At 39.6% G+C, this 26,225-nt stretch overlaps 1 protein-coding gene across 11 annotated transcripts in view; it reads right to left on the bottom strand.

The window, feature by feature from the left end:
- The window catches only part of Sei (potassium voltage-gated channel seizure), a 98,925-nt gene that overhangs the window by 12,142 nt on the left and 60,558 nt on the right, over window positions 1–26,225 (bottom strand). For 9 of the 11 annotated variants that reach the window (XM_071722956.1, XM_071722901.1, XM_071722913.1 and 6 more), the window contains 3 exons: window positions 4,906–5,149; window positions 4,037–4,218; window positions 2,676–2,696 (listed from right to left, as the gene is read on the bottom strand). In XM_071722956.1, the coding sequence (XP_071579057.1) occupies window positions 2,676–2,696; window positions 4,037–4,218; window positions 4,906–5,149 (447 nt within the window). The remainder of the gene's footprint in view (window positions 1–2,675; window positions 2,697–4,036; window positions 4,219–4,905; window positions 5,150–26,225) is intronic. The other 2 variants (XM_071722919.1, XM_071722936.1) reach the window with 1 other exon arrangement.

Genomic DNA, 26,225 nt, shown 5'->3' with positions numbered 1-26,225 from the left:
TACATTAAAGTGTAGTGCGAGCACTCTTGAGCGTATTTAACTTGAATGAAGAATAATACAATTACATAATACAAATTGACTGACAAGCACAATCGTCGAAATAAAGATATGATCTGCGATTATATCAGCTTCGAGGAAATTGTTGGGCATGAATGGACTGTTCATGCTTCCTCTTTGTTCTTACCTGCCGAGAATTCAAAAATTCGCGGTTAAAAAAAATCACTTCTAAACATGCAAACAGTAATAAGTACAAGTCTACATTCGATCGAACGCTTTCAAAGAGAAAGAGATCGAGCTCGATATTTTTACAACTATCATGCGTTGTGTTCCAATCGAAACAATTCGAATCAATGTCATATATTGCGTGTGCGTTTGAAGCGAAACTCTGAAGGCGATATAATAATTTGAGACGAATAAAAATATTATTTTTCGGTCGTAAAGTTTTTTGATATACACGCGACTCATTGCACGTTTATTACAAGAGAGACAAAGCGCATAAGCGATAGAAAACACGCATCACATATATACAAGAGTTCTTAGGCAATTTGCAATATAACAATTGAAGGAGCAAGTGTACGAAGAAGATAATCAGTTATATGAAAGTATGTTCATAAATCTATATAGAAAAATCCAATATAAAAATTTTAATTAAAATTCGAAATGGAGGAAAATCAATTTATGAAGAAAGTTGACTTTCGCGAGAAACGAATACTTACATAAAGAGATATCAAACTTCCATTATTCGCTTGCTCTTTCAATCGTCACAAATATGGAACGTAAAATTTTGTTAAGCAAATTTTTGTCAAAAATGAAACATCCACACGGACACATACGCACATACACACACGTTAAACCGGGAAAAGTCCATCGGTCAGGAAACCTCTCGTTTTTTAGATCAAGTACAATCACGATTTTGTATAGCTTGCAACAGAGACGTAATAAAAAGATACAAAAGAAGCTCGAGAACAGAATGGTAGGACCAACATAGTATTGAAACAGAATCGAGAAAAAAAATAGCTGAAGCGTACGCGCAGTTACTGATAAAATCGCGATGAGATACTATCAATCGAAGTGTTCTCGTTATATGTTGATATTGGTTACTATTCATGATTGATACACATCTGCTCGTATACAGTTCGGTTTGTGCGTGTATACACATGTGTATGTGTGTGTGTGTGTGTGTTTATATCTGTATGTGTGATCAATTCATATTTAATGGAATTTTATTTCAGTCCCAAATGGTTTGATTTATTTTCCCACTTCTGAAAACGTTCTCGATTATATCTTTCGAAATCCATCGATATTTTGTGAAATCGTGATAAAAAGAATACTGGTTCAAGATTGATGAATTAACGAAAGTGTAAATATCGTGTGATGCTCAAGTGCTTGCCTGTGGATCTGATAAAAGCACAATTTTGCGAAATATGATCGAGGCAATCATAAGCAGTCATATTCGTCCTGCAACTATAAAAAAAAAAAACGAATCGCGCGAGACTCGAGGGAATAAGACGAGCCTAAAGTTGATTTACTTGCTAGAAATCAATTCGACAAAGCTGGATGCAAGAAGAATTCTTAATCGTGCGATCAATATAAATATGATTCGAAGTTTGATATCTGGTAAGAAAATATCTAATTACAAAAATAACAGAGCTAACTGTAATTCTCACCAGATATTGATAACATAAATTACATTTATCACATACGATAAATCATTGAAGAGAACTATCGGCAGTAAAAATTTTCGATTGTTAGAATTCAAATTTTTCGCTACAACTGAAAATTAAACACGCATCTGTGCCAATACGTGAGAAATCAGAAGTCCAAATTTACATAACTGAATATTAATTTATTCTTTTATGTTCAATATTATGCAAATTTCGAAAATTTGCATTGGCGCAAATGTACGTCCACTTGCCAGCTGTAGTAAAATCCAAATTCTAATAATTATTCTTGTAGCACGCAAACGAACCGATTTTGCGAGGACGCGCAACGATGCAAACGTACAAGCCGCAATGCGCTTTGTAAACGGTATAAACTTTACTCTAAATCTTGCACGAACGGGTTGAAGCGAATTGTTATGATCTCATACAATACCTAATTAAAAAAAAAAAAGAAAAAAGAAGCATGCATTTTGGTAATTTGGTATATCGTACATGTGAGAATAGAGTTGATGAAAATTCTGCCTTCTCGTATTACAGTTTATTGTATCTTTGCAAACTGAAGAAAGTAAGAATTTATCGAAGGACACCCGAACAACGACGATTTGCCATCAACTTTATTCAAACTTCCTCGGCACGATGGGGTTGCAATGATTGAATGAGGTGTTTGGTACGTGTGGTGAGTCGCGTGAAGACTCTTGGTCGTCGAGATGGTATCGCCGAGAGGGGATGGTTCATATTGCAAGAGAGACGGTGCTGAAAGTATTTAAGATGTGTAATATGTGTTTAAGCGGTTTGTACACGAGAGAAAGAAGAAAAGGGGATAGGGGGAGGGGGGAGGAAGGGAGAGAGAGAGAGAGAGAAAGAAGAAGTTAGAGTAGAGAAAACTCGTGGTTGCGGTGGTGATTTTAATCGTTTGGTGTGTAAAAACGATGTGGATTGTAATCCTCATTAAGTAATAATGAAAGAAAAGACACGTCAGTGAGGATCTCTTGTGTATATTATGTGTTAACTAACCTCGTCCTTGTCCAAGCCGAGCTACGAAAACGTTAAACTGAGGTTAAAATTTATTCTCTTCACATTATGAGGATGATTTATAATTTCATTTTCCAGATCAATTCAGATTGAGCGTTCGCTTAAAATAGGAATAAAAAATTCGTATGCATTCTAGACTCGGTTCACTTTCAACAAATTGCCGAGAGATGGATGACTTCATTAATTACTTCGCTACGGAAACTGGTTGATTGGGGATGCAAATGATATTCTGGCTTCTCTTACAGAAGCGCGATAAATTAAATTAATTACAGGAAGAGTTATTTATGTTCATCCGTTTTTTTTCCCTACATAGATTATCTTTATTAGCCACCGGTATCGTTCACACAAATCGAGGGAGGAGAAAGAGAGAAAGATAAATAAAGATCTCGTGAGAGAAATCTCATAAAGAACTCATGAGAGAATAGAATAAAAAAAAATAGAAGAGAATCTTGACGAAAACCTGATATATGTATAGTCTAATATTTTGACAATCAGAGCAGAAATTTTTACAGCGACAGACTATATATTTACTTACATATTTATGAAGAGTGTATGCATACGTGTGCGTACAGGTACGAGTCAAGCTCGAGACAAAGGGATTGTTCATCTATATCCGTTAAGTTACACATGTCGCCTCGCGTAATACATAACTTCGTGATTGACATAACTGACACTGAACATCGTATAGTTACTTGTTGGTGCGTTCAGCTATAATTCTGTCTGTTAACTCGACGTAAACGCGAATCTGGATGTGGAAATGGAAAATCGGGCTTCGTTGTGTGATTGATCCTCGACGCACGTGTAGCACACGTTAAACGTTGTGTAAAATCGTTCCAGACAGCGAGAAGCCATTAGAGCGGCTCTCGCTCGCCCGTACGTATACATTGTGTGCACATTAACACGACGACTCGACTAACTCTCGACAAAGGAAAACGAAATCATTCAACACCGAGAGAAATGGTCGAAAATAGGGAGAAACGAACTAAGCACCAGTCCGGTAAAGTCACATCTATGGGCACGTAACTTAGGCTCGGCATGTCATCCTAATCATATTTACCAGCTAACACCGACATTCTAGAAAATTCTGTCTGGCGATCTGGCGTTCGCAAGAACCTCTTTCTTACTTTTTACAATTATCCCCGTTGTTTCTGTTTTATTTCGTTTATATCTAAAAATACATTAATTAACGCGAGCCATAAAAAAAAATACGAATTTTTATAACTTTAAAAAATTCATAAACGACAGTTTTAGTATCATTGGCATAAAATGTGGTCGCTTGAACACCAGATCCGACTTGGAAGAAAAATAACCTAAGGTAATGCAAAGCGTGCGACGGAACTTACCTCGTCAGTGTCCGAGCCGACGAGTAGGAGGTCGAAGGGAATGGCAGCTACCAGGTCGATGATAAACCAACCCTTCAGGTAATGGACGGCTATCTTTCCAGGATGGGAGACCACTTCATCGTTGCTGTTGACGAATGTCGTGCGAAAATTTATAATGATGTCCACGATGAATGTGACGTCGACTGAAAGATAAAAATACATTGCTGTATTCTAAAAAAATCGATAATTTTCTAATATTTCTTTAATTATCAAGTATAGTCTATTATAGTAAATTTCTCATTATATCAAAATCAACCGCATTAATCTTTATTTTATTTCTACATCTCGACAATATTGAGTTATACAGTTGCGTCCTTCAGTTTCAACAAAAATCGACTTTTTAAAGCAAAATAATGTGAGATAGCATCTCCAGAACTGTTCATTTGGACGTTTCTCCGATTTCTTTTCCGCTCGTTCTATTCGAGTACTATTGTCTCTTTATCCGTTCTATTGTTTCAGACAGTCATGACACGTGTTATCCTACATTGTTTGAAACGTTATACAGTGCTGCTCTGAGCGTCGATATCAAATTTAGAATTTAATACTCTAAGAGCCAGTTTTATCTCTCACTGTCAGATAGCTTTGTTTAATATCTTACTTTACTTAAAATTTATTTCCATTATAGAATTTTATTATAGTCTCGGAAACTTAAACTATGGCAACTATTAAACCATCTAACTATTAAAATTAACCGACATAAAAATTGTTATTACTATTATTATTATTATTATTGCACTTGTAATATTAATCAATATCTTAATTATTTTTGTATATTGTTAATCGCACAATTTTGCGCTAAGAATAAAATATAGTGATAAACTTTGGCTCACCTATAAAGTCTATAATAACGATGGGATCGTCACTGTACTTCTTGTTCTTTCTGCTGTTGTAATCCGGATCCGATAGAACAAATGCGGCAACGTACGGCGTAAATATGGCGGTGTACATCACGAGCAGCAATATAATCCAATCCCAAACCGCCTTGAACGGCGAGTAGTGTAGTATGGTCCACTTATGGATTCTGGGGGACTGTAATTTGTACTCTGGGAGAACGTCTGCTCCGAGGGACAACACCTGCGACAGACAATATTGAAATTTTGAGACTGAGGTCCGCTTTATTTCTATTTTCTCACGTTTTCTCGCTTCAAATCGTCACGTAGAATAAAATACTTCTTGTTCGGCGAAAAGGTCTGCCGACTGTCGTATTACATAAATTCAACGCCGGTCCGAGCAGAGTGTTCTACGTGTGTTTAAAAAAATACGTCACGTTTCAGAGAGATAACGCGAAATGGTTTTCCATCAGCACGTCGTTTATACTTCGCGGTGACGTTCCGGTAACATCGTCGAAACATTATTACGTGATGTAGCGACACCAGCTTAACATCGTTCGCGTTAAATTGCATCGCGAATAAAATACACTTGTAGGGCGCCGCGTGAGAAACACGATGTACACGAGCGGCGTTTCACATCGCTTACAAGATACACGGGAGGGACAGCGCGGAAGCAACTGCGAGCAAGACTATTTGCTGATCTGTCTAGCGCAGAAGTGTTTCGAGTTACTTATTGTACTCTCTGCCATTTAAGACGCGCGCGGTTCACCGGGAATCGATCGGCGAGAACGTGAATCGATGACAGGAGCCGCGAGATCTCCCCGAGGGAATAGTTTTACGCCAAAACTTCCCGTACATCCATTGCGTCAACCCGATCCCGCTGGTGGATGAAAGTAGATCTTTCGAATCACGCTGCTCCACATCTCCGAGAGCATCGCCTTCAAACAGTAACTTGGTAAACTCTCCTTCCCTGAGCTGTTATCCGCTATATCGTTTCCCGGGCAATCCGATGATGTTTGAGAGTGTTCGCGCAAGGGATTACCGTCACAAATGCTTGGCGAACGGATTTAAAACACCTGGCTTCGTGGTCGAGTTAGAGCTTAACCACTTGTTCGTCGTCGTAATCCGCGATTCCTTCAAAGCTTCGTGCTCGATTTCGTCATAATACCGAACGACGGTGAGCGTCGTTGAAACGGCGCCTCGTTACTAGGTCGTAAAAATAACGGCTTCGATTCGCGCGTGGAATTCACCTAGCACCTCTAGCACGCGGCACCAAGAAACGCCGGAAACATCAATATCCCTTCGGGAGCAACCACTATTGATCGCCGGATAAAAGTTTCGAGCGCGAAACTTCGCGGATTCGGCGTCGCGAAGTAGAACGGATCGGTAGAGCTCTGGAGCTCTCCAGAAACACGGGCGATATTTCGAGTTATCGATCCCGCATATGGCGCTCGGAAACGGGGACGCTTGTTTATGGCGCGCGGGAACGTGGGAAGAACCGGAAGAGTGCCGTCCGAGCGCTAGTTTAACACTGATGCAATGCGGCCCGACGAAGGGAGGCGTTCGTTCGATTGGCTCGGGGTTGGCTGGTTAGCTGTCCGCTCACGAGAAGCGGTGTGCGAGTTAGGGTAGCACCATCGTCACACCCTCAGCCAACACATTTCGGTCCGTGAAGTGTCGGAGGTACAACATTGAGCCGCCGAGAGTCTTCGGTCGTCTAAGAGTCTAAGTCTAACGAGAATTAGCCCGGAGTTCGATAACGATAACCCGCGCGCAAGAGACTCGTAATATGAACTGACGATCCTATCCCGGGTAAAGTCGCAGTTCGCTCCCTCTTTCTTCGTCTCCCTGTGCCGTCAATTTATTATTATCAACCCCCCGCCGATAAGGCGACCGATAAGCGGATAAAAATGGAAACTGGGATATTGCTGATGCGGATACCACCATCATTATTCACCATCACGTTGCATATCTCATGGTGGTTCCGAGTATTTACTAACATTACTACACTACTACTACTTTACTAACTTTATTAATATTCTACACTTCCATATTTGAATCAACCTTTAAATTGCATAATCTATTTCAATTTTATTCTTAAATTTATTATTTTAATTTTCTTACTTTTAAATATTAATATATTGTCGTATCTTTTTTGAAAATTATATTTTTCTAGATTATTAAATCTGACATTTTTGTTGATTAATACGCGATTATCATTAAATTTTGATCTGGAGCAGCGCGATTGTATCTCATCCGATTTATCGAATATCCAATAAGTATCTAAATCCGTCTCGCTAAAATGTTTTTAAAGGGAAAAGACTCAGGATAGTTCGCTAGTTTCTTCCTTAGCTTCTTTATCGATTTTTTATTATCAGCTTCCATCTGGTGGAAAGCGTATAGTCAGGCGGGTCAGAGGGGGTGAAGAAACTCGCTGGTTGGCTCGTCAGAGACAGCCACGAGAATGTAAATTCAGGTAGGTCATGTTTTATTCATGCGCCCGATGTTAGGTGAGAAGGATCGCTAGAACGACCTCATTCCAATGACCCGAAGTTATTGCAATAGTTTGTGCCGTCCCTTAACTACAAGAGACATTTTTTGCCTTAAGATAAAACATCCGAAAACACGCTATCCGGATTAATAAATGCATCATAAATAGTATCAAGTTTCTGTTCAAAACTAATACTTTCTTTTTGTTCATCTTTGTGTTTGTCTTTCTTTAAATTCTGTCAATTATCTTCTCTAAATACTGGAATAAGTTCCAAGTATAAAGTTAAATAAATAATTTGTTAACAAATATTAGGTTGGGGTAAAAGTAATCCATTATTTTAGCCTTGAAATAAACGAAAAAATAATGGATTACTTTTTCCCCAACCTATTAATTTATTAAATGGCGAAAGAGTCAGAAAGGGACCTCTATAGTGTAATAATTGCAGCTTGTCGCAATAAACTGTCAATTAATTTTTTCATTTAATGGAGATATGCTTTTGTGGAATTTCTCCTCGATCTAACTGTAAGACGCTCCATCTGGATGTAATGGAGATGAAGTAATCGAATACGCGAAAGAGGATAGTATTGGCTAGTTACCTGGAATTATCGAATAATTCCCGCATTACGTGATCATAATCAACCAGCTTAACGAACCAAGAAGAATAGCCCGGAAATAAGTCGCGCGAAAAATATCACGAGCGTAATGGCACGAGTTTATATTCTTTCAGAAATTCTGTCGTCCGAACTGTTGCATTGCAAAAGGGATTCGTGAAGATAAAATAAACTTTAATGTAAAATTGAAGAGAAGCGTTTAAAACTTTGTGCGATGCCAACAAAAAGATGAAGTATACACTTTGGAGTATTTATACTGAAAGCCATACAATAGCCATTTACAATTCGCGATTACGCATTCTTTTACGATCGCCCGACTTCTCCGTAGACGGATTTAATATTTGCAGACTCACAGCGGAACCATTTCCCTCGTAAATATGTACAAGTAAAATATGTATCTGCAGCTTCTGTGGCGATAAGAACGCTTTTAAAGAAGCTTCTGGAACCCTCGTGCATAAAGCTCGGAAATATTCTTTGAATCATGTAATAACGACCTCGTGTAGTAAATATAGCGTCAGTAGTAAAGGAGGAAATTTAGGCATCGCATTTAAGCTCGCCTTACATTGCAATTGACGAGAATAAAACGACAGTTACTCATCGTGCTAATTTTATACTAAGCGTTTCGTGAACATGGCGTTCGACAAGTGTCATAAGTCACCTAAAATTAGACGAGATTTGTCCTAAACTAATTTGACCAAGCGCCGCTGAGACAATAATGTTTTCCATATGGCCATTCCATTCAAACGCAATTGGACGTATTTTCGCAACGTGAGCGGCGCATTTCGAAGCGCTGCCTTGAAAATGAGGTCGCGTCGGCGACAACGCGGAATTATAATCCGTTTTAATGGGAAGAAAGCTCCTGTTAACGCTCCTGAGATATACGGCCTCGTAATGCATAACGGGTCAGCTCGATGAATGCGTCTGTCTGCGGATTTCCATCGGGCTACGCAATATTACGATCGATACCACGCGGAATGTACGCGCCATTCCATCGCAAATTGGATGAGCACGTTCGCCGCTTGATAGCCCTGATAAACGTGAATAAACAATGTAACTAGATTAAGATGATATGTAAGAGAAAGAGAGAGAGAGAGAAAGAGAAAGAGAGGAGCACAGATATCGCGAAAGTAAACTCGAAATATGAGTTGCGTAGTTGAAACAATTATCCGATTGTCATTGTAATATTTTAAACAATAATGATTAAATATACAGATTTGCACGAAGAATTCACATAATTACAATCATAATGTCAGATTTTGATGGAATAATAAATTTTAATTAGTAAATGCTTAAAATTGAACTGAAATACGTTTGTGGCTTTATATAATTTGATAATAAATTTGTATGTGTGTGGAAGGTAATATAAACCGTATTTTTCTAATTCTATTAAAATAGTATTGCAAGTAATAAAAACATCGATTACCGTCGACAGGGTCGAGCCAAACTTCTGCTTCTTTCCCTTCATGAAATACGAGCGCATCATGGTTCCTGACACTCTCACGAAAAATTCCAGTGTCATTCTCAACCGTGGCGAACCTCGTTCAAACGCTGCCACTGCTGACGATATCTTGGCGCTTTTAGCATGCGCGCGAAAATGAAAATAAACAACGTTGGGAAAACCACCTGTTCCACTGCTGTGTTTTTTCAAACTTTCTCGCTAAGCGATTTCCAATATTTCTCTGAGATGTGTAGTGCGTGAAATAAAATTCATATCATGAGTGGAACTTGCCCGCAGATTGAGATTTTCAAAGTTGCAAAGTATTTGCGGTTGATAACAAATGTTAGTGATAAACTAGATGTTATCCTCAATGAGTAATCCTTCACGCACATCTGGTTTATATTTCGAAAGGGTAAACATGTAGGATACAGCACAAACTCTCGTCAGTTTCCCATTTTTGATACAGTGATCGTTTATTTAAAGTATCCGTTCAAGAATGAAAAGTTCGGGGAAAAACTTAACACTTCCGTAGATTTAACATGTCTGAGCTGTCTGTCAAAATTAAATGTAAAAATTTTCATGTGTATTTCTATATGTCAAATACGAGGTAGACGATCGTATTTCTTGCTCAAACAACATCGATCCGTTGAACGTTGGAAAGCTTCTTAAGTGTTTCTTCAATGTACAAGGACAAAGGGGGAGTTTTACGTCGTCTTTATAGGAAGCTCGATCGATTCGCCAAAGTGAGTTTGTGGCTTTTGTCTGGATTCTGCGTTCCGTACAAAAGATCTCATCACCGGTTGAAATAATCTTTAAATTGAAACTTTTGAGGCATAGCAGAACTGAAGAACTATTGAACTGAAGAAGTATTGAAGTGTTCAAACAACCTCCTTGACCTGTTGATCGCAAAAATTTAACACCTCGTTGACTCTGTCATAAACATTATCATCGAATTATTCAGTAGAACTACTCGTCGTAGTAGCACTTTTACACTCAATTTATATTATCATTTCCGATTTCCAAATGTTTAATCAAGATAGCAAGCACTGACATTTACTCAATTTTTTGTCACGATATTTCAAGTGAATAATCAAGAGATCTTTTTTAACATAAAATTGATCCATTCAATATGCTAGGAGAATCAAAGTTTAAATCGTTTTCAATTTCTTGATTTATTTGTGTACTGCAAGCGAAGAGTCTCCGGGGGGTTTCTATGTAATTCTGAGAAATCTCTTGGGATGAGAATTTTTCGATATACCTCGAAGTACCGACAATAATATTTGCGACTGTAGTGTTAAAATGAAATCTTGAATGTTTGCTGATTCCAGTTGAATAGCCTTCAGGGACGTTGAGCGAAATCCAGCAAAATTTCATAAAAGTCTCCTGTACTCACATCTTGTGGTTTTAGCTCCCGCAGAAAGGTCGATTTAAAATGGGCGACGGTGACGTTCATTAAAATAATATTAAAAGAGACTTTTGAGTTTAAAAATTTCAGTCCATTGATTTTCGATGAATTTCACAAGGGAGATTTTTAAGACTATATTGAATTCTCTTATGGATCTGTGACATAAAATTTTTTACTGCCGATGTTAATTGCAATTTTTAAAATCAAAAGAAAGTTCGGCTTTCAGTCAAGTTCAATTAAGGCATTTTTGAGAAATTTCACGGAATCCTCCTCGCACTATTCCTCGGCTGAACCACCATTCGTTTTCCATAGGAAAATCGAATTACGGTAATATAACGACAATTGTCGATGCTATTTCGTTGCGTGTTGCGGAAGATCTACATGTTCCAGTCAAGTGCCTTTCGGGGACGCCGAACGAATTCCAGCGGACTTCGCGAAGTGATCTAATTTCGGCCGACTCTCCGCGTTCTCGTCACAATTCCGCGGCCGCACGGTCGCGTACGCGCGGCAAAACTAAGCGGAGAGATCTGTTTCGGCCAGCCAGCGCAACGGCGCCGAGGAGTGCTTTCAGAAAACATTCGCCTCCGGCTCGCCTGAATTCGCCCGCCTGATTTCATGGCCCGGTAAATGTGGCAGGCCGAGGTTTTGGTACGTAGGGGTAGTAAAAGCGGATCGTAAAAATTCGAAATGAGGCTAAAAAATAGAGAATCAGGAGAAGCAGATATGTTAAGGCACAATCGAAGTCTGTGAGACTCGGTTAATCGAAGAACACACTCCCGTTTTCGACGATGTATTTGTAATAATACTTGCAATGCATGAAAGTTAATTTGTTATTCCGTCGTGTCAATAATTATATCCTATTGTGATTAACTTTGTGCAAGCTATCAATCTTCAATAAAGAAAAATAAATTTATTAATCAATGGATTATGTGTTTCTAGATTCACATGTCAGACATAAATTAATGACAGTTAATAACGCAAAATATGAAGTGTAAATATCGTCATATTAATATCTAAAATATTGGCTGCGAGAAGCGTGATCAATCATAATCTGTAGAACTGATAAGTTAATCTCGAATTTGCCTAGATAAAGCGCACATGTTCGAGTTTCATATAAAATTCGAACGCTATACTTTAACATAAACTACTGTTACCTATAACAGCAACATTTATACTCGTGCTTGTTAATTATTTTATTTATAAATAATATGAATAATATAAATAGATATTTTATTAGAAAAAAAAAATAATTCGACAATTTAAAATATTCTTTATATATTCGAATAAAGAATCCGAGAAAACTCTTTCTTCACGTCGGAAAGGAGAGAACATTCCCGACTGAGCGAGTTTACGCGATATTGCAGCCGCGACGGAGATAATAAAATCGTGAACAGCTTTGTCCCAATATCGGGCGCGAGTCGTAATAAAGCGACCGTAAAAATCCGAAATAGGACGGGATAATAAAAGTGTCAAGGCATTCGTCGATATTCGCCGCGGCTGATTCATCTGAACGATATCAGAATTGTATATAGTTCAGCTCAAATTTTACATAATTCAAATTTTCATAATTGCTCGTCTTCGCTCGAGCTTTAAACAGCGAGAAATTTGCATTTAAATCAACTCACAATTTTGGAACTCAATTAGGAACAATAAATGTAATAAACAGAGCGACATTTATGAGACGCACCATCTAGATTGAAGATCAACAAGACAATGCCATATGCCAACAATAATTGTATTACGCATTATAAGTTAATATGGACAGGAGCGCGCGAAACTTTCACTTGAATTCGTTTTGTGTGATTATATGACATTGATTTAATAATGCATCGACCATGTGCTAAAGTGCACTCGGAAAGGTCGTGTTAAGTGGCGGCGACTGACATTTTACGAGCGTGTTCGATGAACCATTTTAACCGCGCGGCGATACGGCTAAGAAGAAACGCATGGTACCTCGTTATATTAAAAACACGTGATGCAATGGAGGACAGAAAAGTCGCGTAACATTTCTAATTAACGTTCGCAGCAATTGCAATTGAGATCGTCCGCCCAGCAACAATGGAACGGTTTATTTTTCTTCCTATAATCCGCTTATCTTCGGATTTCAATTCTCGTTTAATTAGCGTAATTAATAAGCGAAGTGGAACCCTTCGTTGTTATTAAAGCTGTTATATAATATCATTTTCATTACTCAGAATTATGGTGGCAATTGCATTTTCTCGTCATAATTTCATAAATCCTTTCAATTAAAAATTTTAATATCTTGGAAGGACGACTAGATAAAGATTTTAATAATTTGTACAAAAAGTGTCAGATGCTTGTTTTCATCTGCATTTTTGAATAATATGCGAAACTATTAAAACTATTAAGCAGAATATAAATTGTTCAATGGAAATTTTTACTTTAAATTAATTAAATTTCCTAATTTAACTGATTAATTACTATTCCATGTTTTATAACTTGGATTTTTAGTAATATTAACAATTATTTCTTATTTCTGCTGTAATAAACTGCTGTTATTTCCTCAAAGATGATGCAATATTGTGCACGTTCATCGTAAAACGTAATTACTGAAAGTATAACCAAGCAAACGCGAATGTGTTTTCAGGCATCCGGATTGTAAATCGAACATCGTGTGCTGTTTTACGGGCAGAAGGCAGGGGGTTTAACTTATAAACAAGCGTAATCCACTCGCAATCATTATAAAGGCAACTGCCAGGTATTACCGCCACTTCCTTACCGTTAATTAAGAAAAATCACTCGGTATGTCTTTACAGTGTTCTATAGCTTCATCTAACTGCAATAATTAATAAGACCTTGTCCTAATTGACTAGATCTTAATTAGTAGAATCTCGATCGGAATACATTATAACGAATTTGATAAATTTTTAATTCACTATACGTTTACAATTGTATATATATATATATATAATAAATTAAAAATAATCTCTCTTTATAACTATATTTTATATATTTCTAAGGAGCTTAAATATACATCTCTAAAATAATGCTCATTCTCTCTATTTTCACTTCCCTACGTGTATCATCTTCCTTTGTTCGCGAAGAGACAGTTACGTATTGATCTGATAAAGGCCACACAGTTGCGCGCGACATGAAACATTATCAGACGCTTTTACTACAATCGTGTTTGTGTCCTCGGTCCTCGGGGAGTTTAATTTATCTTTAGTTTATCACTATACAAGACCCATGCCTGTGCCATACTCGCAGCAATTAATTTGCACGCTGCTCTCGTGAGGATTCTCATGCGTCGAAATGTACATCCAATCAATTAATTTAATCTTATATATGTATAAGATAGGGATGTACTGATATTCCGATTATCAAGTCTAATTGCAGGAATGCACTAATTATTGGCTTTCCAGATCGACATATTTCATAATGAGTCGCATAAAGGCGCATTTGCTCAATAACATCCCGAGGGACCCTTCTAGCAAATTATACCACGTAATTTCCACTTTTATTTGTAAAACCTTGGCAGAATATAAAGCATAAAGTTATAATCTAGCGTAAGGGCCAGCGCACGAACATTTCCGTAGCGTCTTACGCCTTACGTGAGAATATTGCGTTACGCGACACGCAAGCCAATCTTACGGCAACGCACAAAGAAGAACGTAACGTAATTAGTCTTATGTTACGTACGTTACATTACGCTTTTCGTCGTGCGTTGCCGTAAGATTGGCTTGCGTGTCATGTCGCGTAACGCAAGAGTCTCACGTAAGGCGTAAGACGCTACGGCAATGTTCGTGCGCTGGCCCTTACGAACTTGTTAAGGAGGTTCTACAGATAATGGATGTATCTAAAAATTGGAAAAAAACTTTATGGACGTATAAAGTGAGATGCGAGAAAAGTGCTCAAAAAATTTTAGCATCGGTTATCGTGTAAAAATTTGCAAAAATGAATTTTGAAATCACAGTTTTAACATGAACTCTTATGGCAAAAAGGTTCCCGGAGACAGGAAACAAGATATTAATTATATGAAGGCGGCCTACCAGAGATTCAAAAAACGGAGCTCTTATAGATCTTAATCTAAGCTTTTCAGAAATATCGAGAAAAACAAGGGTTATCGTGTAAAATTTTGTGATATTGGCTATTGAAACAGGCCATATCACAGTTCACGTAGCGTGCTTCGAATAACAAGGGAGATTTAACAACGTCGCAGCGACTGCACCTCACATAACCTTTTATCTGTCAATGATTTTTGGGCATTTTCCATTCGAAGAACACCTTTCTTTTTAGCGAATTTTCCTCTTTTGACACCACGTAAGACTCTATCCTTATTTCTCCATGAATTGGTCGGGCTTGGAGGAGTCATTGTAAATTTATAAAAGTAAACGCAGTCACTGACTAGAAAAGGACCACGCTCATATGAGCAGAACAGCGAGACTCAAGTTCGTGACGTTATCACATTTTCTCGCATGTATAAGAAGCCGGAGTCAAAGGAGCACTTACACGATATTTTTAATTATTCCTCGCTTCGACTAATACGGGTATGATATAAGCTCTAACATCATCAAAATTCATGAAAATATTTTATAAATACTTAGAATTGATGAATTTGAAGATTTTCTCTTCATCTCTCGACTGACTAGAGAGTACCTGTAGAACCTCCTTAAAGGCAAGGCAAAAAGGCTACGCAAAAATTATAACGTGCGCAATTCGATATATCATTAAAAATGAAATTTTATACTTGAAGTATCATGACATATATCATTAAAAATGAAATTTTATACTTGCAGTATAAAATTTCATTTTTAATGATATATGTCATGATATGTCATGATATCAATAAAAATAAGTATAATATAATACAAGCAGCCATTAAAATGTGAAACTTCAATCAATTCGCCATTGCGTTGGACATCTTTACATAACAATTCTCGTTATTATTATAAATTATTCTCCTATTATTATAAATTATCCTTGTTATTATTATAAATTATTAATATGATTTTATTTGGGATATTTAACTGTGAGTTTAAAGGGGGGGGGAAGGAACGATCGATGTTTTTCAACGAGACAGTAGCCTACCAGAATGCACCATGTGTACATATGTGTAGTCTGAAAATAGCAGTAACGCGTTTACCACTGAGGGATAGGCATGGTAATGCGATGTTTATCCTCTTCGCCATAACTAGCCTGTAGTATGAAGTCGTCAACGGTGTTTTCATTGAAAACAATGCGTCTTCTCTAATGAAAATGGTATTGGCCGAGTTAATCGATGGAACTCAACGGGGCAACATTCAGACCTTGCCAAATGACCGATTCAAGAGAACTGGCTACAAATATACAGCTTCAATTTCCTGTTCGACATATTTCTTTCTCCTTTTCAGCGCATATCGTATATTTACTTCCCGCAAACCTTTTTTAAAATTAAACTACTATTCTATTACAAAGATAATAAGCTCGACATCCTGTTTTGCCAGGCAAAAATATAAAATATTCTTATAAAATCTTCTCTTAGTAGTAAAATATTTTTTCCTACTAAAAATGCGGAGAAGATATTATTAATCGAGAAATATGATATATGGAAGAGAAGAGAGCATAGCTATTATTAATGTATCAAATAATGCATTAAGGGATAGCCGAGTGACTACCTAGAAAAGCTCTGTCCATCTATGGATCGATCCACGTTTAATGATTAATGTGAATCTATCAGTCCATCAGTGGTTCTCCGATGCTTTTTTTTTAATTTGTCGGTATCAAAGCTCGTACGATAACATTCTTCCTCACCAAACTGATAGCAATTACGTAATTAGTCGTTGAGAGTAAAGCCCGCAAGTGAGAACAGATGTACAGTATCGAAACAAGGTATGTATTATGCTTATCTACGTCAATAAGACACACGATACCAACTGGAATCGCGGTTGAAATCTCCCGTCACGTTAGAGCCACGTCGTGTAGGTGTGTGTTACGATCAATGCGTTACCGAAAATAACTCGTGACCATTTTAACGTATTAATGCTATCGTAGGGTCGTACAAAAATGTCAGACGCTACCTATTGTGTGATCGGCATTTATTCAACGGTTTCGAGTCTAAAAAATTGCTTATTCGTATCATATCGTATTTCGATAATTTAACTATGTGGTATCGATTAATCTATGACAGTGTATCCCTTTTATAGAATAAAATACATTAAATAATTCGTGTGTCGCCATCGTGAATTCGCAAAGAGCAACTCGACAAGGTCGTGACTAATTTATTGAATTAATTATTGAGTTAATTATTACGGTTGACGTTTACTTGAACGCCATGGAATACCTCTTTTCTAAGAGCGTCCTTCAACGGCTGTTGTTGCGGACCCCCGTTCTCCAGCAATAGGCTCTTGGTACTGCCACCCTTGACCCTGACGCTGCTCCATCTCTGTCGCGGCACGTCCGTCACTCTCTCGCTGCGATCGCCCTCTCGCAACGAGCCGCCCTTAACTCGGAGGGCACTGAGAACCGCGCTCGCAGGCGGGACTGGAACCTCGAGTTGCCCTAAAAGATGTTCCGACATCGCTCGTGGGGACTTTATGCAGGTCATCGTCGTTGGGGCGAGCGTGTTTGCTGAAGAGACGGACTTGACCAGTAAATCCTTGCCTTCCTTCTTCCAAGACGAGAGTTTCCTACCAAGGGACAGGGTGTTCGGTGCCGAGTTCGGTTTCTGAGATGAGCTGGGAAGGTCGTCGAGGAAGGTGTCCGTCTCGTTGATCACGTGGACGTTTTCGTTGATCACGTGGACGTTATGCTGTCTCAGGGTAAGTGACGTCGTTGCAGTGCAACAGGAATCCTCATTAAAGCCCAGAAGTCGATCTTCCGCCGCTCTAGGATAATAATGCTTGACTACGGAAGATCCGGAGGCAGTTACGACCCTCCTTCTGGCGCCGAACTTGGGTATCCTGTTACGGTAGACGCTCGACGTCGTTCTAATGTTCTCGATCAGAGTGTCTCTCTCTTCGGACGACAGCTCGCTTTCCTCTTGAAGATCCGAGGAGGTACTACCGCTGATCTTGATGGCGAAGCGTCCACTGGTACCAACCGAAGTTCCAGCCCCCCTGCGGCGCTTGGAGCCGGTGATGTTTTCGCGCGGCTGACCGTGCAGATAGCTCTGCAGGTCGCGCTCGTACGATGACGAACTGGTCGTCGACGTTGTACCACCACCACCGCCACCGATCTCTGCGGATACCAGCCTTCTCGCCGTGCCGTTCGTCGACGTGGATCTCGGCAAGAAGTTTCGCTTTCTGCGTGAGTGACTCCCGACCCCCGACCACGCACAAGTCTCGTCGTTCTCCGGAGAAAACTCGAATCCACCACAAGCGTTCTCCTCCTCGAGTCTCGATTCGTTGCGACGGGAGTGTCCTCGATCTCTCCTCTTCCTCCCCCTGACGTCGTTGAGCTCTTCACGGCTGGATCGAGGCCCCTCGTCGGAGACGCTGGAGTCCGCGACGCTCGAGTCCTGCTGTTTCGCCTCGATCGGCGGGATCTGTTTCCTCCTTATCACCACCGGTGGCGGCCGAGTGGCCACGTTGACGATCGTTGGTAGATCGATCGATTGATTCTTCACCGAGCGCAACGCTATGCGTTCGTCCCGCGGTTGGGACGAACCCGGGGGCTGGGACTTCGACAGTTTTTCCTTGAATAGCTGAATCTTGGCGAAGTGATTATTACGGTCTCGCTGTCGATTGCCTTCGCGTTATTTATTCACGGCGCTTTCAGGCGTCGTATTTCGACGAATCTTTGAAGATTCGTGGACTAATCGTTCACGATAAGTAAGGCAATTAAATTTAATCGAAGTAATTATTATCGGTATGTTCTGTTATCTGATATTTTCTCGCAATGCAAAAGACAAGGCAATGCAAAAAAGAGCATTGATTAAAAAGTTCGACGCTTTGAAAGACTGTTGGGTTAACGTTTCGTTACGCTTTTCATATGTCTTCTTGCTGATATATTTCCTCTTTATGCTTGCTGATATATTTCCTCCTTATGCTTCAAGTAAAAAGCGAATTTGTCGAATAACGAAGCAAACTTTCCTTTGTGCTTATTAACATTAAATGTTGTGCATTGTTATTAGGACGTGTTACATCCGTAAAATCACTTATTGTTAGTCAATTCGTTCCTCTCTCTGCAATCGGTAGACGAATTACTACTATCAATAATTATTCTTAGTTTCTTACACGGTCCGTAACAACATAGAAACAAAACTTCTTAAGTATCGCAATTCACATCCTCTCTCGCGATGGACAATCTTTCTTCTGCAGTTCTTCTTTTAATTAATTAAAAAATTGTTTTCTCTTAACTTCAAAACACCGGTATAAAATGTAAAAGAATGATTATGTAAGTATGCGTGTGTATGATTGGCTTAAACTTAACTTTCCCCGTCGGCGCTTCGTGGAGATCGCGACACAGTAAACTTCGTTTAATAATTAATTAGCAACAAGTAATGGATGGAACGTGACGACAGTCTCAGTGCGGAAAAGATAACTTTCTCAGTATTATATCAGTCTCAATTAGCGTCCTCCTCCACCTCCTCTTCTTCCTCACTCTCGTTTATCCCAAAGCCCGCGAAAATATTATTCAGCAAAATCGAAATCACAACGGAATGTAAAGAAATTCTCCTCGCTCAGCACTTCGATACTCCTGCGTTTCGAATAGTAAAACGTAACAAATATCCAGCGCGTCTCAGTAAGATGCAGTAACGAGGACGCAGTGAATAATTGGCAATTAGAAATTCAGTGCGGATACAAATGTTCGTGTAAGCCCTTTGAACGACGAAACACAATAGTTTTGCGAAAATGATCCACTTTCGTCGATGTCTTTAATGGATTTGGCACGGGCTAATACTGGGGAATTCTCCACGAATGCGCAAGGCGATATACTGTCTAACGACAAGAACTTTCCAATTTCCTGTCAACGAAGATGTATAGCACCTCGTGAATTTCCTTAATAATCAGTTTAGCCGAACAGAAGGATACCCTCGACGGGATATCAAACCGGTCGTCGAGCGTGATCGATCCTCGTGATAAAATCCTCTTTCTTGATTCGATACGTGTAAATCGTAGATCCGGATATCGAAGGAATCTTATCCTGAACACGGCTCTATGTGCTTTCTTCTGATTTAACGGCGAGATGTATCGATGAGAGGATGAACTTAGGATAGACTGACTTCTCAGATTTATCACAACACGGCAGGATGATCTGTCAGCGTGGTTGTTTCGCGCGTTTTTACAAAACTTCAAATAAAACAGTTTCCTTAATTTCGGGGTGAGCCCAGAGCTCTATAACTATCACTTGCATTTCGTTGGATTTACGCATGTCACGAGTATCGTATACGCAAAGGTCTTTTTCTCCCCTTCTTAAAATTGTGCATCTGTTGCGTTACAGCTCTTCCTTTCGCAGTCGTTCGGATTCGCTTGACTGATCGACAGGACGGAGTGCTTACGGTCGACTACCGACGAGTCCATACTCGGCATGCTACAGCTGCCAGTTGCCAGTAGTAGAATCGAGGACAATGTCTCTAACCGTAAACACGCTTATACAATTCCGGCAAGGTATATGCGTCCGCGACGTCCAATCATCACCAGAGATATATCGCACATAAAACATTATCTGAATTGTCCGACTTGACTCACAGCTGCGCAGCGACGACGAGCCCTGATGACGCACCGATCTCCAGCATACGTAGCACGTCGTGATAGTTCCGCGAGCACTGTCGACTACAACCGACGCGTCTCCTCATCATCCCAGCGACGTGTCCGGGTCGACCCCCGTACGAGCACACTGCGGCCGAGCGACTAACGTGAGAGGGACGTTCGAGTGGAGGCGCGTCGCGCGCTTCAGAGGGTCGCGATCGTTGTTCCAGCCGACATTTCAACTTCTCGTTTCCGGGAGAGGGAGAGAAAGAGGGAGAGAACTAGACAGCTAGATAGATAGAGATAGAGAGGAGAGAGAGTCGGATCGCAGCAATCTTCCGCCCTTGGCGGCTAACTCTTTCGCGCGCGGCACCATCCCTTCTCTCTCCTTCGTCTCTCACCCTCGGTCGTGTCAATGTCGGAGGCAGTCGACTTTTCTACGTTCTCAGTGTCACGTCGCGTCACGTTAGCTTCGTTTTCGATATGCGCGCTGCGCTGGCTTCGTTGTCGTCGCCGTCCTCGCTGCCGTTGACGACGACCCACCTGTACTCCGGTCTTATTGATTGGCGGCCGAGCCTCGCTCGCGCGCGCAACGGGTGTCTCTACGCAGACTCGGGTCCGCGAGGATCACCCCCGTCGAGAGGAGAATGCGCGACGCCGCGCGGCGCAACGCCAGGCGAAGCAGCGCGGGACGCCAGCTAACGCTGGTCGACGTCATGCGGACCATTGTGGAACACCGAGCATTATGAGACTACAGAATGCTTCCTTACCAGATACGATTGTTAAAACGTCACGTAGTCTCGTGCAAAGGGTCACGTAGATAACGGGGTCTGATCATTGCTTCTGCTTCCCCTCTCAAGATATCGAAATAAAAATGGAAAGAAAGCATCCGTGATTATGTCGCAAGATTTCTTTCTGCACCCTTGTCGTGATATATGTTCAAGATTTATGTCGGTAAATACGAAATTATATGTTGGCTGAGAAAAAATGTTCCATCTTCTTTTATAATTTATATATACATTTTATTAATGGAAATAATGTATACTTTATTTCAAATAAAAGTGTTACTTAAACATATCTATTAGGCCTCGTACTAGAATAAATATGTGTATGAGTTTATTTCGTACAAACGATATCTATAATATAATACGATATCATGAGTTTCACTCTTAGCAATTTATAACACGGTGCAAACATATGCAAATGTGGTCCAAATATATGCAAACGCGCGATGTTATCAGATCTCGCATTTGCTAATGCATTCTTGCCACAGGGGAGAAAGTTATGTACCTTCGTTTCCGATTGCAATTTATTTCATCCCCATTGGATATATTGGAATCCTGATCTCCCTTCATCGAACGTGCTATAAATTTCAACGATATTTTCCACCGACCGTAAGCCTTTGAACGATCCATGTATTGAACGGTCAGTGCTTCTTCCGTGCAACGTGGCAACTACGATAGTTTTATTTTCGTCAACAAAAAAAACGCGCAAAGCGGAGGAACAGCGCGCAACTAAAATCATGAAAAAAAACCTTGTACTTGTAGACCTATTTGTTTTCCCCTTTTTATTTTTCGCCCTTCATCTTCCGCAAAACGAACTTTCTTGACGCAGTCGTGCGATCAAATTTCTCTCTCTTGTCGTAACGAGCCATTCCATTTTATTTTATACCATTGCTACCTATTACGGAATTACATCATTTTTGATGGCGCGCTTGTAATCATACGATACTACTGCTTTTTTGCCGCCTCGGAAATTGGCCGCAACTTAGATAACGATCTACCCTCTCATACACTTTCTCCTAATAAAAACTTCAGATAAAAGATTTGTAATGGTATCATCATAAATGCAATTCTTTACATCGCACGTAGACAGATAAAAGTTAATTCATCATTTCAATTAGTTATTATATTAATTCAGTTCAGTTGAATATCTTAATTTAGTATCCATTTTTTTCTAAACATTTGCAAAACGGCTTGCTATTATCACTAATATCGTTACAAGGTAATAATAATGCGAGAATATAGAATTTATATTCTCCATTAACCGTATTATCATCTCTGTATTATCATCCCTTCATAACAGGAATATTATGAGGATTTTATTCCTGACATGTCACACAAAGGGAATAATCTCCTCCTTTGTCAAATATGATACAAATCCTCTCTTCAAAAGAATGTTCCTACTTTTTCCAGCGGACTAACGAGAAATTTAATATACTCTTAAAAGAAGATATTGCTAATCCCGTCAGTGCTTTATTGTCTCTCCGGTTCTGGCTTGCTGGAAGGATGTAAGATTCATGAAGATAAGTTCTAATCCCCAGCGCTCTCGTTTTCTCGAAACACCCAATAGGCAATATTTTCCGCTGGTCGACAAGTTTAAAGTTATAATGTGAGAAACTTTAGTCGCTATTTCTATACGCAAAAGGTACGGGGGAGGATTTATCACTTGCAAGAGCGCCAGAAGAATTAATTTAAAAAATTAAGATAAAGCGCCCTCGCGCTGGCACGCTTCATTGATCATAACGCGTGGCCATTCCTTTTAAAACATCTCTAAATCATTCCACCTAGATTTGGGTCACTACAGCTGGTCCATCAGCCAGCTAACGCCACTGAAAAGCGCTCTAGAGCCATCGATAAGCGCCAACCTAGTTCTCACATTCGCGCTTGTTCATTGCGACTCGGGGAAAAAAACGAAGAACGCGACATTTCATTTCGCGCGTGGTTTGTAAAGCATCCAAGACCTCGGATTGCTTTTAAATTATAGAAATTAAATTATAGCCTCACAACAAGCGAAGTCTCTTCTTCCTTCTGGAAAGCTTCGTCGCAAAGTTTCCCAAATTCTGTAAAACTCGGAGTACATATGTGTGCCATGTGTTCTAGATTTGAAGTCGGCAAACAGATCGTAATGCAAGCCAGTAATATGTATTAGAAATTGTGTCTTCCATTTCATTAAAACAACACATATCAAATTCTGAGTATTATGCGACCGATGTACGTTGTGTAAAAAGAATATAAAATCTCATCGGTTTAAAAATAATAGACAATTGCATACAAAGTTTTTATAACATTATTAGAAATATCATAGAGTGCTCTATACACCGCTTTTAGCGTTGTCTGATTCATGAAGCCGCTTATACCAACCTACTTTGCGAAAAAGTTTCACGCCGTCGTATATGGATTATTGTTAGAAATTGGAAACTCGAGTAAGAACTTCCAAGAATATAATCTCGGCGATGGAAACGATCCGAGGGTGAAGCGGTAAATGCGCGATTGTCCGCCGCGCAACACGAATCAAGGAGTTATCGGATTTCGATAGCGAACGTTGCAGAGGTTGCCGACCCGTACGCAGCGATCCCGCGTAATATTCGCTCTACTTCCGGAAGGTAACGATATGGCTCACCTGTTCCGCCCGCGGCTTATTTTCATCCTGCTCCTTGCTGAGATCTTCAACGAGGTCATGGAGCAGTCTGATGTCCTGGGGGCTGGGGGAATCGACCCTACCAGCCCCCACGCTCATCGCACTATGGGGCGCCAGTTCACACGAGTCAACAGCCTCCTCCTCCTCCTCTTCCTCCTCCTCCTCCTTCTCTCCCTCTGCTGCGCTCCTCTCGCTGTCGCTGTCCCAACAACCCTTAACCAGGGTCCACTCCCAGTCACCGTCGGTTACCCTTCTGTCGTCATCGCTCATTTATAGCATTCAGGCGGCTTCGGGAGAAATTCGGACTTGGCGTCCCCCGAGAGATCCCAGTTCTTCGCGGAGTTCTTGACCCTCGTCCGATGTAGGAGAAACACCGGCCGATGGGAGGTTAATTATTCAAGACCTCGCTGAAGGACGCTTTTTCTTCTTTATTTGATAAATGATCCGACACGCGAGACGCTTTTTTGCTTTCTTCAGAATACAATTTGTCTCGGACAATTTCTCGGCTCATTGGCACAGTGATAACTGATACTCCGAGTGATTTAGTTGCCGATTTAATTGACTGTAGCGAAAAAAACTAGTAACTCTTATTCTTAAGACAGTATGATGATTCCCTTGACGCGCGTTGTTCCTTATTCTTCCTTGTAGTATGTAAAAACACAGCAATTCTCGAGTGTTTGCTTTTAAAACTGACGAGTAGCACGAAATGCCTTTATTGTCGAATTAAGCAGTGTTTGCAGTTTCACGGTTCACGAATGAGTCAGAGAAGTCCTTATGTGCATCTTAATTTGTATTATACTTTCGTTCGTTTGCTGATACGCGATGTATCTCTGTTTCTATTTAAAATTTTTAATCAATTGTTATTAATTGTCGTAAGAATTAAAAAGTTATCCCTTAAGTGAGAAACTAAACAAGTCGATTTCTTTATCAGGTCTCGAATTTCCAAATTTTATTTACGAAAATAAGAAATTTATGCTCTTAATTGCTTATTTTAAATTCTACAAAATTATAATTCTTTAACTTGATAATATATGCAAAAGTTTCATAGAAACATGAAATTTAGATAAATAATTGTTTCTATCTCTCTAGAAATTTACCAAAAGCTTCTTGTCCAGTTTCCAACTTAAAAGTATAACTTTTTTTGTTAACATGTATATTTTGCAACAAAGTAATTACGGAAGGGAAACTTCTATGAACGAAAACGTTGTCGCGTTATATCGTGTTTGCGTGCATCAACTTGTTCGTTGCGTAGTTAAATTTTACCTAGTGCCGGTTCGGAACTTGAGACTTTTGCAAAGTAATGCAACGTGTGGAGGGAAGTTTGCTCGTTTGACATTTAAGAAAATGAACAGTCTCTTTCTCGAAATGTGGTTTTTGGAAACGATTATAGATAACGATGATTGCATGTTACTATCACAATGTTCTATATAGTTAAACATAATGTTTAACATAACATTAAGTTACTAAAATGAAATAAAAATATTAAGTTTCGTTAAATTTTTCGTTAATATTATATATATTAACAATATTATAATATATTTAAAAAATATTTTTCATTTTTAAGAAAAAAATAATTAATACTTTGTAAAAATTAAATTGTGCTATCGAGCTATGCGTAACATTGAAATGAAGGATGAAGGATGAAGGATAAAGATGAATCTTGCACGTTAGCAAACATCATGCAAGCAGCTTTCTGCATGATATAATAGTCATTTTGCATTCTTGATAAAGGCCACACGATGGCGGAGAGTCCATCATGCAACGATGTGATTTACATCGCTGTAATTTTACGATCTTTATAATTTATGCTAAACGGTTGTTGATAACATCAAAGTTAAAAGCTTCCGGAAGCCATTATTGTAGCGAACGAAATGTGCCTTTGTGATGAACATCGCGAACGAAATGTGCAACTAGTATAAAATGAGCGATGGACAAAATGTCTGCGCAAGATGTTCCTGGAGCCGAATGCATTCGACACTGAACAACACAATCATCTTTTTTACGAATTCACGATCGTCGCGTGTCCAACTAGCCATTGTCTACTTCGATCCTTCTCGGCATCGATAATAAAAGTGGGACTTAAGTCGGCTGCGAAATAATGTAAAAGTCGAAGGAGCGGTGGGGTATATTACTACGGTGAGGCAAGTGGATCGTGCGTTTTCGTGCCTATCGGCACCTGCATATGCATTTGCACACAAAGGACACACGCGCATATATACGTGAGCGCCTACAAATGTGGGTGGTGTTAGCATCGCGACGCAAGGACGCCAGTCATTGATCACCTGGTGGCTATGACCTTCGCCAGTTGCATTGTGGTAACGTGGCC

The sequence above is a fragment of the Temnothorax nylanderi genome, unplaced genomic scaffold (assembly GCF_030848795.1).
Source record: "Temnothorax nylanderi isolate EJ_2023f unplaced genomic scaffold, tnyl_v1.0 TNYL_tig0008_pilon, whole genome shotgun sequence".
Lineage (NCBI taxonomy): Eukaryota > Metazoa > Arthropoda > Insecta > Hymenoptera > Formicidae > Temnothorax > Temnothorax nylanderi.
This window is presented reverse-complemented; position numbering and strand designations above follow the sequence as displayed.